We start from the raw sequence: 15,374 nt of genomic DNA on the forward strand, positions 1-15,374 counted from the left end.
AGAATAGGAGCCATCTGTCTACCTGGCGGAGGGGGAGAAAGCAGAGGGTGTGGTAAACCCCGCTCCCCCCTTCAGTTCTCAGGCCAACCCAGAGCCCAACTGGAAAGGAAGGCCAGTCTGGAGGGCACCCCCCCCCCGCCCCCATGCTCCGGCAACCCTGGTGTGGAGCCTGACACCTGCAGCTCCCCAAACCTGAATGCCACCCAATGGACTTATTTAGATGAAAGGCCTCCTTGGACAAGACTGTTTTATGTAGTTAGAGGAAAACACGGAGTGAAGGAGCAGCCCAGCTTCTTATCTCTGGTATTAACAGAGGCCTAAATGCCAAGTACTGCTTGCTGTGACCTCGGCAACAGAGAAAACCCAGTCAGGCATTTTACTTCAAGCTTCCCCATCTCAAGAGTTGGCAGCATTTAAGCTAGGATTGTTTTTGTGAAGTTTATTTAAGCATCTATGGAGATTAATTCTGGCATTTTGTCTTTTAAAGAAGTAGCTAACATTGACTCCTAAGCCCTTCTATCACAATCTTGACATTTTCTGCCAAGCGCAGAACGCTCCGCGTGGGCTTCACCCTTGAGATCTCTTACGCAACAGTTCCAGTGCCCTCCTGTTATTTGTGTGGTGCTGTTTGCGGAGCTTCTGTATCTCCATGTTATTGGAAGTGTTCAGGGCACTACAAACCTTCACACGGTGTGAATTGTGTCAGACCAGAACAGTGGGGGACTCTGAGCAAGATTTCTCCCACTCAGTAGCTCCTCCCCAAGTCAGGGTGTCGCTGCCACCGGCTGTGGCGGGGTTTTCTCCATCGCAGGGGAGAGGGCAACTCCTGCTTGCCGTTTTATTTGCTTCATTTGTATCCCATGATCCTTCTTCCCAGTCAGGACCTTCCAGCATTCTCCCCTTCTCCATTTTATCTTTACAACTAATCTGTGTGGTAGTTTCAGATGGGTAGCCACATTAGCCTCTGCAGCAGGAAAGCAAGAATCAGACCTAATAGGACCTTGAAGACCAACTAGATTTCAAGAGTATGAGCTTTTGAGAGTCAGAGCTCCTACCCTGGGAATCTAGTTGGTCTGTCAGGTGCGACTGGACCTGATTCTTGCTCTTCTGCAAGGTAGGTTAGGCTGCGAGAGAACGCAACTGGCCCAAGGTTATAGTGAGGATTCAAACCTGCATCTCCCAGATCCTGTGCCAATAACTCTAATCATTACACCACGCCATTGCTGATTATTTGTCTGGTAAATAAACAACAACCTACTATGAATAGCCGCAGCAGAAATCCCGGCAGAGAGAAGGTAGGCAGGAGGAGCAGCGGCTGTTCCGAGACCTAAACTGCTATCACCGTTCTCTCATCTGGCTGAGAAGTTGGCAGTGGCAGTCCTCAGGGCAGTGGCAGCTGCTCGAGCCATCTGCAGCCGTCGCTTGCCCTTGAAATGGCACGTGGTGTTGCTGCTTCTGGCAGTGGCTGCACAGTGTGGCACAAGGCCGAGCTCAAGAAGCAAGCAGCAGTGGCGGCACCCCTCTGGCAGGTAGTTGTGCCAGGCAGCCTTTGAGACTTGCTCAGAAACTCCCGCCCAGGTGGGAGAGCAGGGTACAAAGTTCGTTTAAGTCACTGATGCCCTGCCTTTCTCCCCAGTGGGCACCCAAAGCCCCTTACATCATTCTCCTGTCCTCTATTACTCTGTTGCTGCCACCCAGAAGGGGGCTGCTTGTACCCTCCCCCCCAATGCAGATGGAGGAGTGGAGGAGGAGCTGCTTCCACAATTGGTGGCAGGGGAGGGGGTGGCAGTGTCTCTACTGTAGGAGGGCAGGGGGTAGCTGCAGGCCCTTTTGGGGAGCTCAGGCCCCATTGGCTGCCCAGCAATGCCATCTCCCTACCCCCCCCCCGCCCCCACTTGCTGGCCCTGCACCAGCGTAGCAGATATTTTATGCATTACAGCTGAACCGTAAGGCATTCTGCCAGCGTTTTTTTGATATTTAATATAGGAAAGCACTATTCTTTAAAAAAACTGAGAAGTTAACACAAGCACACATTTTCTCTTTGTTCAGAGGGAATTCTCCAACGGAACATGAACCAGGAACGGATTTCAGTTTCCTGCTGGCTGAGAGTCTTGAGAAGCCTTAACACATTCGTCATATCCGAACCAGGGCTGCCTGCTGAGTGGGTATCAAAATAGTTGTACCATGGGGCAAAAATCCAGACCTTCAGTCGTTGCTGGTCTTTAAACTATTGGGCCTGGCGACTGGCTTCTGGGTAGAGTTTGGACTTCCCAGAATCTCTTTTGGTGACAATGCTTAGGGCCAGGAGATGCATAAGAGCCTGTACCAAGCCAGAGGGCATATCTGGCGTGCTCTCCTTTCACCACTGAGAAACCACTGTCTGCAGAGGAGGACGGGCTTCCAGCAATTGTGATGTCCACCCGACACCTCACTTGTAAGCGCTGCCTGAAGGGAAGAAAGTGGTGGTAATGGTGATGTACACAAACCAGAACAGGATCCCCAGTTCCTCTCTCTTTAAAAGCCTGGCTCAAAAAGTTTTGCACCCTTGCTTAAGTAAGAATTTTTAAAGCAACAAAAATAAAAAATTCTTCATAGATAACAGAGTAAGCATTTTTACTTGAAGGAGGCAGGTCTCTTGCAAGCGTCTTTTCTATGGAAGGACAGAGAAGACTCTGTAGAGCAGCAACCTTTGGGCTCCAGGCTTTTGCAGCTGTATTGATTTGTGCATGCTATATTTTGCCAGTGGGTTGCGCGATACAAGGTAGATTTGGACTTGTGGGAGGACCACATCAGAAACGCTTGGAACCCACTGCAGTAAAGGAAGAGCTAGGGAACGGAAGTTGCCGCATGTGCTGATGGGAGCATGCTACAGTTTGGCTGTGTGCGTGTGTGTGTGTTTGACATCCTCTTTTGCGTTACCTTGCTTAAGTAGATTTGGCTAGCTTCCTGCCCCACGGAGACGGCCTGCAGAGTTACTTATACCGTATTTTCAAGTACTCCTTTTCCACACACCATCTCTTTCTGCCAGATGCTGCTGGGCTGTCGGCTGGATCGTTCATGACACAAGAAAGGGGAGCCCTTGAGCTGGTGCCTTGGATGGCAGAGATAAAGGGCCTTCTTGTGTGTGGCTGGAAGCCATCTGGGCAAGGGGGAGGCAGCAGGCTCTGCAAACCGCTTTCCCCACGCCATTCCTTCTTCCAAAGGCCTGCACATTTGCTATTGTGCAGAACTTATTCTGGGAATTAGTAGAGATCTCTCCTCCACTTCTTGTTCCCTTTTTTGTGGGGGAGAGAGACAGTAAAACACAGTCCAGCCTGCAGGAGGAACTTCATTAAAAAATAACTTGCTTTTTTTCTCACCACCTTGGAGATATAAAATCAGAATAGAATGGGTTCACTGCATTGCCAAGGTGGCCTACTCAGTCACCGCACCTGATCTTAACTTACTGCTGTCATTAAATTAAGTGTTCATTTAAGTAAATACTATTGCATTGATCTAAGGGAACAGGCGTAGGACAGCTGGGTCAGTATACATTCCAAATTATTAAAATCTTCCCATGAGCTATTTGGTAGGAAATGGGAAAAGCAAATCCTGCTCTCTGTCTCTGCCCTCCCTTCTAAGCATCTGATGTGTAGATTTTTTTAACCTTCTTATTAATGGGTTGGTTCCAACCAGCTTTTCTGCTGGTGAAAAGGAAGGAGGCCACTGTCTGGCCACTCAAAAAGGCTCTGCTGAGAATCGTGGCTTCTGCAAGTATAAAAGCCACATGGGATGGAGACTGTGGCACAGCGAACTGGGTGAGGTTGAGTGAAAAAGCTGGCTGGATCCAAGCCATCCGTTTACATTTAGCCCCAGCTGTCGCTTCAAGAGAGGAAGCCCGTATGGAAGCACCCCCATGTACATGCAGTCACTAATCCAGCTGAATATACTGGTGTATCTATGGCCGTTTTAACACTGCTTACCGGCCACGGAACATCGCGCCAAGCTCCCGGAACGACAGAGTCTTCTCGGTGCGATTTCGCGCGAGAACGGGAGTCACGCCAGGAAGATGCTGTCATTCCGGGAGCTTGGCACTATGTTCCGTGGCCGGTAAGCAGTGTGAAAACGGCCTCTCTGTTCCAGTCTTCGTGCTTGCTGCCTCTGTCCAGGGCCAGGAAACAGTTATTGTGGGAAGCAACAAATAACACCACTACCAGTGCAAAAATCACGTTCCATTTTTATTTAATCAGCTTCAGACTCTTCTGTTATATACAAACCTAATTAGATAATCATTTTATGTACAAAGTAAGCAAGCATTTTAAAAAGGGTTAAATTACAAATTTGTAAATCCTACAAAGTGCAAAATTTTAAACATTTCTCAACATGCTGTACAGAAACAAATTCAATGTTAGCCAATATACATACATACACACTTAGAATTATAAATCTTACCAGTCAAAACTTATTAAAATAATATAAACAGTTATATTACTTAACTTTAAAAGCATCCCCAAAATACAGGAAAGGTATTGCACAGAAGACTAACAAATATTTTAACATTGCATGAAGGCTAGTATATCAAAACACTTCATTCCATCTCAAATTTGAAGGCATTTTTGGCATTAAAATTAATTTATAATCACAATTGCACAATTAGAATTACCTGTATGAGATTATCATTTGTCCTTACAGCAAATGTCCCATTTCAACATTAAGTATAGTGTTTTAAGCAAACGCAGAGGCACATGGTAAGTGAATCTTTGTTTAGAAAAATAAAATCAGGTTTAAATAGCAGCACAATTTCCACAGCAAGTTGCTAATAAAGGTGATGCTGTTCTACAAAGTCCTTATTTTTTGACTGCTGCGCTCTCGTTCAACATCCTCCGTCCTCTTTTTTTACTTGCAGCATTGTAACATACAAAGAACACAGCCATTACTGGGTGAGCAAGAGGACAGTCTGGAAAATGAAATTACTACGGCTGCAGCCACATCCTATCAACAATTGCCTTAATCCTAAAACACCCTTGTATAGTACCACAAATGTTTGTGGTCTGAAACACTTCCTCCTGCTTTGAAAACTAGGCTTGGTACCCCGCCCCCTCAAAAATAAGGTTTTTTTTTGTTAAAGTGGCATTATCCACAAACGTATCCCATGTGTGGAAAGGCCCCCATAGAGCTTGGTTTCCCAGTGATGACCCGCACCAGCAGGATAACCTATGAAGCAGATTTATACACTGATTGGTAAATTATCACAAGGGGAAAGAAGAACCTGTGTAGTTAGTCTTAGGCATCAACAAAATGGTAATTCCAGCACCCAAATGGGAAAAGTACTATTAAGCAAGTAAATGTTAAGACTGATTTGAAATTGTTGAAATATACATAATTTAAATAGAGAAATGCTCAAATGTTGCTGTCTGCCACCATGTACATTACCAATGGCAGTCTCCATTTCTATTAGCTTCCTAAAACTGAATTTTCAGAAAAGGTGCTACAGATTTGAAAAATCAAGTCAACTTTCACTTCTTATTATTCCACTAAATACTCCAAAGTAGTGGTCTTCTACCTTTCCAGACCCAAGACCCACTTTTGACCCCAGCCAGAAGCAAGGAATCCAGTGAGCTACAAGCACATGACAACAGTCATGTGACAGGAAGAGGTGGAGCCAATCATTCCAATTCGTCTGTTCCACAAAGGAAGCCACTGCTGAATGACCCTGTCTTGTCATGTGTGCAGCAGCTCCTTTGCTTCCAATGGTTGCACATGAACTCTTCTCAAAGTAGTAAAAATGGCAGCTCTATAGGACCTCACAAACCCAGGAGGCGTGGACAGGTTGAAGACCATTGCACTAACAAGACAAAGCAACACAGTTAAGTGTGAATCATCAACGCGCCCCCCCCCCCATTGATTTCAATGGGCTGAAGTGTACTTAATCCTATTAGGTTATGCCATCTATACCTTGAAGATTAATTAGTGCTTATGGACAAAGCGAGTGTTGCCCACTGTTGGGTAAAGCAAGCCTGTTCAGGATAATCCTTCAGTCTGTGCATAATGGTGGTAGAACGCTGTCTAAAGCAGGCCTTTGCTTGGCAGACCAAGCCCTAAATTCTTAATACAGTATTTAGCTAAATAAAAAAGAGATCTTTTGCTGTCCACGTTTTACAACATGAATATGGCACAGCCACAACCAGAATTGGAAACCATGGTCTAAAGCTGTGGTTTGGCTTGTTTCTCACGAACCATGACGAATTTTAGCCCAGTTCGTTTGGTTTGTATTTCGGTTCATCACTGCAGACAGCCTGGTGCCGATCAATCAGTTTCCTAGGCAACGGGGGAGGGGCTCTCTGCAGACCTGCTGACCCAGAAGTGACATTTTCACCAACCAAACAAACCAGTTTGTGAACCGGTTTGTGAAAGTTCGTGGTTTGTGAAATGCGACAAACCACAAACCGCATGGTTCAGAATTTTCCTGGTTTGTGCCCATTTCTAGTGTGCTGTCTGAAATGGGTTCATGTCCCTAAAGATCACTAATTGACAGGTTACAAAAGTAGCAGAGCAATAGTTCAGAAGCCCTGGTTTCAGTCGGAACCAAGCATGCTTAACTATGCACTGGGCTAAAGCCAGTGTCCTGGTGGTCCAGAGAGATTCTGTTTTCTGTACAGCAGATTTCATCCACTATGTTAAGCAGGTACCATTTACATTCCAACCAAGTAAAAAAGGAGCTCATTGAATGGGGATAAATACACCTAACACAGAAGGAATTAATCATAGCCAATGGGACTTGGGTAAGGTGTTTCATTCTCATTGATTTCAACAAAGGCATGTCTACACTTCTCCAGAGTCTGTCTCATGCAGTGTTTATCTGAAATCTGGCACAACTAATTTCCAGAAGTTTGGTTTTGAACTGTGAAATCCTGTACTCCTGGTGTCTAAACTACTTGAAGGAACATCTCCTTGTTTTGACTAAAATCACATATGAAAGACTGGTGAAAGGTGGAGGTGGAAATAAAAGTGGGAATTAACATGGCCTTTTCAGTAGTGGCCCGGGGGCAAGAACCCGCCACCCACACTGCCAGGCAGGTACCTGCTAGAAAAGAAAGAAGACAGCAACTAGCAACACGCAAGCTGCTTTTCCCACAGGCTGCCATGGCCAGGCTCAGGCAGAAGCATCTTAGAAGCCTGCCTCACAGTAATCAAACGAGGGGAAGAAGAACTGCAGCTCCTGAGAGGAGCTCACCTGTGTCAAGTCACAACAAATGATGCTGTTTTGAGATAAACGAGTCTTGGGTGTTTTGTCCTGGGCAAGTGGAGGATTTAACAAGCCTCTATGCCTCTGAAAGGTTCACAGGTCCCTTCTGTTATCCAGAGAGACCCACCTCAGCCCCCGTCTCCAGGTTTTCAGGCAGTAACCAAAAGCTTTTTTGGAAGTCCGTTTAGAAAGCCATTTGCTTTCTAAAAAGCCATCTGTTGGGGCTGTTTGTTCTGCTAGCCACTTCGAATGCTAATATGTGAAACAACATTTTTACATATCTCGCAATGTATATATATATATATATGTACTAGTTTATTATCATTCTCTATGGTCTATATCATTTCAGGCCACTTTCAGCTTGCAAAGAAAGTGGCATATAGATTTAGTAAATTAAAAAGGCATTGCAATTGTAACAACAACAAAAGCTGTCAGCTTTTTGGCAATTTGCCAGTTAGAGAAGTTTCAAGTCACAGCTTACTTCTTAAATTAAATAAATATACAAGAATTCTGATGGCTTCTTCCACCCGCCCCGCCCGTCAGCTTTAGAACCAATGAATATGCAATATACATACGATACAGCTGCAATATCAGTTGAAAAGGAACATGAAACCTTGTCACGGAGCCACTAGCTGCTGCTCTTTTTCTCTGGTTGTAAATCAGCCACATTTCATAAACTCACTAAAAACCACAGGGGGAAAGTGAGAGGCCCCTGTGGAGCGCATTTGAGGGACAAATGAGCAAGGAACAGACCCCTGATGGCTCCGGCTTCCTCATCTGGAGCACATGCCAGTTTAAATATTGAATTTGCTACCTTGAAATTAAACAAGTCCAAAATATACACACTTCATCTCAGATATATACAGTTAGATAAAGCCCATTACCAGAATGCCCACAAAACATAGTCTATGGAAAACCACACAAAACCACCTGATCAATGACATCGTATTAAAAAACAAAACATGATATCCAATATCCACCTTCAGTTTTAAACACGGCGCAAACGAACACATTCCCTAACATCTTAACACATCCAAATTATCTTTGGTACAGTTACTAAAAAAAAAATGACCTCCTCCAAAATCCATAATGAAATTTTAAATCTTGCCTGTGAACTATATTAATCCTTTAAATCCCAGTTGATCACCATGACCAGCAGTTGTATAAAGAATAACCCCCAAATGGGTTTCTAACAACTTACTGTTGTAACAGAGTCTTTCCATTTTATCCCTCCATTTTATCCCCACAAGTTCACAGGATAGCAATGTTCTTGTCTAGCAGGATTTTTCTAACCATAATCAACATCACTTTATAGCTTTATAAAGAAATAAAAAAGTAAACATATTTTTTTAGACAAGTGCAAAATTAAAGTTATTTTGTGTACATGAAAAAAACAGTTAAGTATTTTTTTCCTACATATAATGGCTCCATGAGGTTTAGGAAAGAAGGAAAGAATCACCGCTGTGCCCCAAACTTTAAAAATAACCCCAAATTCTTGTAGGGCCCTGGGAACAGAGGAAATTTCTGGCCTGTAAAGAAATCAGGGAGAGCTTATGACATCCATTTTGAAAAGCAGGGTGGGGAGAGAGTATTATTTCATTATCTCTTTAATTATATAGATACCTTGTTTTAAACAAAACCAAAAGAACTTCCAACAAAATTACACATCCTAACAGAAAAGTATCCTTTGCTCTGGAAGTCAGGGTTTCCATGAGACCTTTCGCATTAAAACACTAGAACTACAGAGGTATTATACTGTGTCATTTCCCAAACACAATGGCCTAGAACCAGTCTGAAGTGGCTTTTAAAAATAAATCCTTCATCCCTCATCCAAACAACACTTTCCAAACACAAAGAACACTGCAAGACGCACAGGGCTTTTTTTCTGGCGATACACAGAGAATTAACTATAAATGCATACAATACTTACACCCAGTTGGTTTGGCAAAAGGTCCACTGTGGATGTTAGATAAAACCTACCCACTGGCCGGCTTGCATGTGCAGAACTACACGTTACATTTTCCCCAGGTCAGGTCAAGAGACACGTTCTGTAATTCTGCCCTTCCCAAGCACATGGGGGTCCAATTCAGATCTGGAGCAGGATGCATGTAGAGGGGGAGCTTAGACCCCCGCATGCCATTTCCCCAGCCTGAAACAGGCCAAAGGATCTGCTGTTTGTCTCACCCCCCCCCCCCCGCCTTGCATTCCCAATCTGAACTGGACTCATGCAAGACTCGGGAGCACAGAACTCCACAACGCATCTCTCGAGGTGCATTCCCAGGGATGTTTCCCAGGGAAGAAAATGATATTCAATTAGGCTCTCAGAAAGACAATTGCTTCTTGCGTGGTTTGGCTTGCTGGGTCGCATATGTAAGGAGTGTGTATTTTCTTGCTGAATTATCTAACTATTGAATTTGCTTCAATTTTATTTCTTTTGCAGCAGCTGAAAATCAGTTACTGTGAACAACTAGACCAGTTCCCCTCTGAGATTATGCTGAATTTAAGAGTTCTAAAGGGTTTTTTTACCCACTAATGTGCCAAATCCTACCAGTCCCATGATACTAAGAGTATCATATTACTTTCCCCTCCTCACCTGTGCCTATGATGTTGCCATTCCTTCTTCAACACTTAATAAACCAAGATGTGACCTCCAAAGAGTACAACTGAAACAACATCAGAACAACTCGGAGCACAGCCAAGCAAGAAGGGGTGAACAACAGTAGCAATCAGCTGGTGAATCTAAACAGTAAGAGAACTATATTTCTTAAGTGCTTACGTTTTTCTTCACAAGATTACAAAGTCTAAATAACTGTTAACCAAAATATTCTGGAATTAAAAGCTTACTGGAACTCTGAGATGAAAAACGGGTATTTCCTATTTTATATCTCTTCAGCATAGGATGTGGTTGAGATCCAGAAAACTGCCCGTGCCAAATTCAGAAATGAATTTTTCTTCTTTTCCGGCACAGGGGCAGCCTTGTGCCCCACCCTCCTTGCCAGCCTCACACTATTTGCAAAGGAAATGCCTGCTGGAGGTATCTGATGGGGGGCGGGGCAGGGGGCCCAACAAGCCCATCTGCAGAAACACAATTACTTGTGCCCTGGGCAAGGGGCTCACTGGATCATGGCCTTTATAATATAGGTTACAGTAAACATCAAGAATGCAGCAAACCCAAGTACTGAGGAGACAATCCCTGACCAATGTGGCTTGCTTTCTAAAACTCAGGAGCAGAGAGGAATGCTGGCGGCACCCCCCCCCGCCCCCCCCCGCCCCCAAGAGTGGAGAGGATATTTCTGGACGTTTGCCAACTAGAGCTGTCAGCATTCCCATGCAAATGTGAATATTTAACACATTTTTGAAATTCACTGTAACCATATATAAATTAAAAAACCCAGATTTGTACACACACAGATGGTTCACACACACAAAATATAAATGTATACAAACACACACACACACACACACACACACACACACACACACACACACACACACACACACACACCATAAACGTAGGTATACATGTTTAAGTATCAAATTTGCTTATTGTTTCTGACATAAAATATTGAAAGAGAACCGCTGATGCTGTGGAATAATGTGTATGTGGAAATTGTGCTGTTGTGCCAACATAATTTTAAAGAAATTTGAGAAATCTATTTGAAGAAGTGATCAGAAGATTAAATAAATCTGTGGAATCCAAAAAGGAAGGCAGGAAAATCACACAGAATCTTGAGTGTTATATTCAGTTTCTCCTGAGGAAATCTGGCTGACTCGTTTGCTTGACCCCCACAACTTTCGGGACAGCTGGCCTGCGCGCATCTGTTCAAAGGGATTCAGAAAAACACAAAAAGGGGGGGGGGAGGGGAGAAGGGGATAAATTAAATAAAACCTTCAGACACAGATTCTGGAGAAGTACAGACAGGATGAGATGCAACGCGCTTTCGAAACGACAGAAGCCACAGGAATTCTTTTACAATTCAAGGCTTGGACATTGCGAGAGCCGACAAATACATGAACATTGACACGACTTCACATTTTCAAGTGGTTTTTTGATGCGTTTTGACTTCTTGAAACTGGGAGTTTAGATTTCTGGATTTCTGTGTGGGGGTCTTGTGTTTTTAAGTACAAATTAAAAAGGTTCCATGTAAAATAACAAAACCAGTCTTAAAATGTATTTAACGGAGAGCAGGTTTCAACGAACACAACGAGACTTCTGCGTACACATGCTGCAAGCAAACTGAGGGGGTCAAATAACCCAACGCCTGACAATGTTCTGGGAAGAAGAGGATCGTGTACAACAGCTTTGACATCCTCACAGTGCTGGATCTGTACACATGTACACTCATCTTGAACGAAAGAAATCACAGCAAGAATGATTTTTAAACCGTGTAATCTGGAGTGCTAAATAAATAAATCACACCCACAGAGGCCGATAAGGCCAATGCAGTTAAAGGTATTCCAATTTCTAGGGTAACACAAAGCAACTTTTTGGCAGAAATGCACAAGTCAGTATCTGATTACAGATAATCAGGGCTTTTTTTCAGGGGGAACGTGGGGGAACGGAGTTCCGGAACCTCTTGAAAATGGTCACATGGTTGGTGGCCCCGCCCCCTGATCTCCAGACAGAGGGGAGTTTAGATCACGGGCAATCTCAACTCCCCTCTGTCTGGAGATCAGGGGGCGGGGCCACCAGCCATGTGACCATTTTCTCCGAGGGCAACCCACAGAGTTCCCCCACCTCTTTCCCCAGAAAAAAAGCCCTGCAGATAATACACAAGGAAGTAATACTGTTAGTGCAATGTTTGAGTGCTATTGGCTTGGAGGCAGGTCGAAGAGGAGCATATCAGTGCAAAACGTGCCAGGCATTTGGAAGGTGCTTCAACTGCTCACCCACTAGACAACTGAGATGACAACATTTTCAGGGGGTTTATGAGTTATTTCCTGGCATCTTGTGAAGAGGGTCAGGCATGAGCCTGAAGTGTACCCAGCCAGGCATCGTTTTCAATCAAAAGCTATTTTTGGAAACATGATGTGAGAGTGTGCCATCAACACGGAAAGCGTGGGTTTGCATGTTTTTTTGATCTGCACAGCAAAAGGGAGCACATTTGGTGAAATCCATTTTGTACAGCAGACTACAGCGTATGACCCCCATGGACACTGCAATGGACCCTCGCATCTCACAACTTTACACCCATCCTTTGAGATCAACCAGCAGTACTTATTATTTTCATAGTTCTACTGAACAACTCCAAGGTGCTGTTAACAATGCCAATGTGAACACAGCTAAGCAGAAAATGAATGCTTAGCAGAAAATGAATGTCTGTTCCGTGTTCTCCTAAGAATGGATTTCATTATGTCTTCTGAATCGAGGGATTAACGGGGGGATGAACAGGGTGGAAGCGAGAGTGCTTAGAATGAAGCGTTACGACAGGCAGTAATGAAAGCATGTTCCTTCCGTTGGTTCGGTTACTCCATCTAAGCAAGCAGCAGCAGTACAATGAGTAAACTCAGCCTACGTCACCACAAGCTGCACGCGAGTCCAGGAACACCCCGATTTTCCCCCACGCAGTCCCCTTCTCTGCTGCTGTTTTTAAGCAAAGGTCCCAGCTTAAAAGAGCCCACAAAAATATATTCAGAACTATTTCTTCCCCCTTGAAAGCTCAAGCCACAAAGGAGATCGCCTGCTACGCTGGAAAGCGGAAATAAGCGAATTCCCCACTGTTCTGTAGATAAAGTTCCTGACGGTAGGTTTTACCTCAGCTGGTTTCCCAACACCAACGATAATCAACTTGCCATCTTCAAGGCCCACCAGAATGTGGCTGTGCTCTTTGGTCACAGAGATGCAGCGAATTGGCAGTCGCATGGCTAAGGGAGAAACGCTGAGGCTGAGGCTGCAGTAAAGAGAAGACAAAGACTTCATTACATAGAATGGACGGAAACACAGCGCATCAAGCTGTCATCACGCTGGTGAATGTTGACATTTACTGGTGAGATTCTAGCGGGAAATGTCAGAAGTCTTCTTGGCATGATCTTGCTTTTTGACATTTACACCTATGATACGTTAAATGATACATACGACATTGGACATTTCTTTACGGGTGCTAGTAACACTTTTTTAAAAAAATTCTGGACCTGTTGAAATCTTAAGCCTTCTTATGGTCCTATAACAATTAATAGTTTCGTCTGCATTTTTAAAAATTCTGGCATTTACCAGAACGTACAGCTAACACCAAAATACCAGTGTAGGGTATAAAGCTTTTAAATACTTTTGTCAATGTACAAGAAGATACCTGCATAACATCTATTTTGAAGGCTAGATGTTTGTCTTTGATTTGTTGTTCAGTTTATTTTGTTCCAGCTACGTATTAATTAGAGAAGACAAAGAAGAAGAGTGGACTGGATTGGATCCAAGGCCTGCGTGCAGAACAAGCCTTCCCCACAAAAAAGAGAGACTCTTGGGCATGATGTGGGTGTAGGGAGTCTGCAGCACGAATCGGTGCCTCTCTCCCCCCGTGACTGAGGCAGCACAATTGCTCTTTGGCTTGCAGAATGGGGAGCTTGGCTCCAACCCATATATAAACCAACAATAATAAAGCAGTTAAAATTACCAGGCTCCATGCAAAAAATGATTGAAAGCCCAAGACTTTGCCTGAAAACCTATGACCTAATGAGCTAAAAATCACACAGAAAAGGAAAAAGAGAGGAGCAGCCCCATACGACAACATAACCCAGACACTATCAACTGAAAATTATGTTCCGAGGCATTTCTTAAGAAGGGATCCAGACTGCGCCTCAAGGGATAAGATATATTCCAAAAATACAGAGTAAGTAAAAGAACGTACAGAGGTTGGTAAGAACGGTCAGTGAATCATTTGCCATTCTTAACTTGTTTCTAGCTCCATCATGGGAAAATGCTTTTTTAGAGCCGGGAAGGGCCAACTTCTCCAAGGTTAGAGTCCATAACCCCAAACTGCTCCAGGTCTGGTCCCTTCCAGGCAACAATGTCATTGACAAATTTGCACCCTCCCCAGGACAGCAACCCTAGAATCTCTTGTGCACCCCTAGAATCCCCAGTGTGTCTGAGGTGTGTGTACGCCCTGATGCCACAAGAGGATAGCTTCCTAACAATCTCAGCTTCCATAAAAAATGACAACATTCTAGCAAAGACCCTTCCCCCCAGGCCTCCCTCTTACCTATAGAGATCCCTTATGGACATACATCCCTGCAGGCTCCCCATGACAATATGTTCTCCAGTCACACAGAGGTCCGACACGTCCTCTTTCAGGCTCTCGGAGCCCAAATATTTTCCATTCACAGAATAGAGATGTAGTGCATTCTTATCCTATACAAACAAAACAAAAACGATTACAGAGCACTACAGAGTTAAGTCTTTTGTACAGAGAGGGAAAGCCCTGAGATCTTGTGGTAATTTAAACCACCTTGGTGTGGTGGTTAAGAGTGGCAGACTAGGATCTGGGAGACCCAGGTTCAAGTCCTATTTTGAGTTCCTTGGATGAGGGAAAAGAAAAAAATGTAACAAGCAAAGTAAAGCTGTATTTGTTGCCAAAGGCATTAGCCGCAATGCAAAAAGATCTCACATAAGCCATGGGCATGCAATTTTCTTAAACTAGCTGGCTGAGAGCTTGTTCCCCCAATCATACATAAAACGTGTTGTGTGATGGCATGCCTAAGCAAGTATGCCCCCATCCAAACATGTCTTCTCATTCCATTTATTAAATTATTTTAAACCACTGGTCGACATAGGCGTTCCCAAGTTAACTCACAATTGCATGAATCGCAATAAAAAAACAAATACCGAGATACTATGTCATATAAAAACACAATACTGCCCCCCCCCCACACACACACAGAGCTCAACAATAAAACAAAGTTATTGATGGAGAATGAGCTAGCAGCAGGTCAATCTGCAGCAAGGCAAATTTAGGCTAACTTAAATGTCTGCTGGGAGACAGAAGTTTTTAATGCCCTCCTAAAGCCAAGAGGGAATATGCCAGCCATGCCCCATAGGTGAAGACGTTCCGTAATCTGGGTGCCACCAACAAAAAGCTCCAAGTGCAGTGGCATACTGAACAGAGCACCAGGGGGACCCTGTTGAAGAAGGTATTCTGCTCCTAAATGGTAGATGGAT

The 15,374-nt window shown here is 44.1% G+C and overlaps 2 protein-coding genes across 3 annotated transcripts in view; one reads left to right on the forward strand and one right to left on the reverse strand.

Annotated features, from left to right (window-relative positions):
• The window catches only part of LOC129324063 (alpha-aspartyl dipeptidase-like), a 27,876-nt gene extending 18,083 nt beyond the window's left edge, over positions 1-9,793 (forward strand). Inside the window, exons 7-8 of one of the 2 annotated variants that reach the window (XR_008596511.1) lie at positions 2,050-2,161; positions 9,666-9,793. Coding sequence is in view for 1 of the 2 variants with exons in the window: in XM_054971051.1 (XP_054827026.1) it covers positions 2,050-2,073 (24 nt within the window). In the remaining variant the exon portion in view is untranslated. Of the gene's footprint in view, positions 1-2,049; positions 2,594-9,665 lie in introns of those variants that run through there. The other variant, XM_054971051.1, reaches the window with a different exon arrangement.
• The window catches only part of NBEAL1 (neurobeachin like 1), a 178,378-nt gene continuing 167,208 nt past the window's right edge, over positions 4,205-15,374 (reverse strand). The window contains exons 54-56 of the mRNA XM_054971050.1: positions 14,419-14,567; positions 12,981-13,116; positions 4,205-11,044 (exon numbers count right to left, since the gene is read on the reverse strand). Coding sequence (XP_054827025.1) covers positions 10,943-11,044; positions 12,981-13,116; positions 14,419-14,567 — 387 coding nt within the window. The 3' untranslated portion in view covers positions 4,205-10,942. The remainder of the gene's footprint in view (positions 11,045-12,980; positions 13,117-14,418; positions 14,568-15,374) is intronic.

Source organism: Eublepharis macularius, chromosome 2, assembly GCF_028583425.1.
Source record: "Eublepharis macularius isolate TG4126 chromosome 2, MPM_Emac_v1.0, whole genome shotgun sequence".
NCBI lineage: Eukaryota > Metazoa > Chordata > Lepidosauria > Squamata > Eublepharidae > Eublepharis > Eublepharis macularius.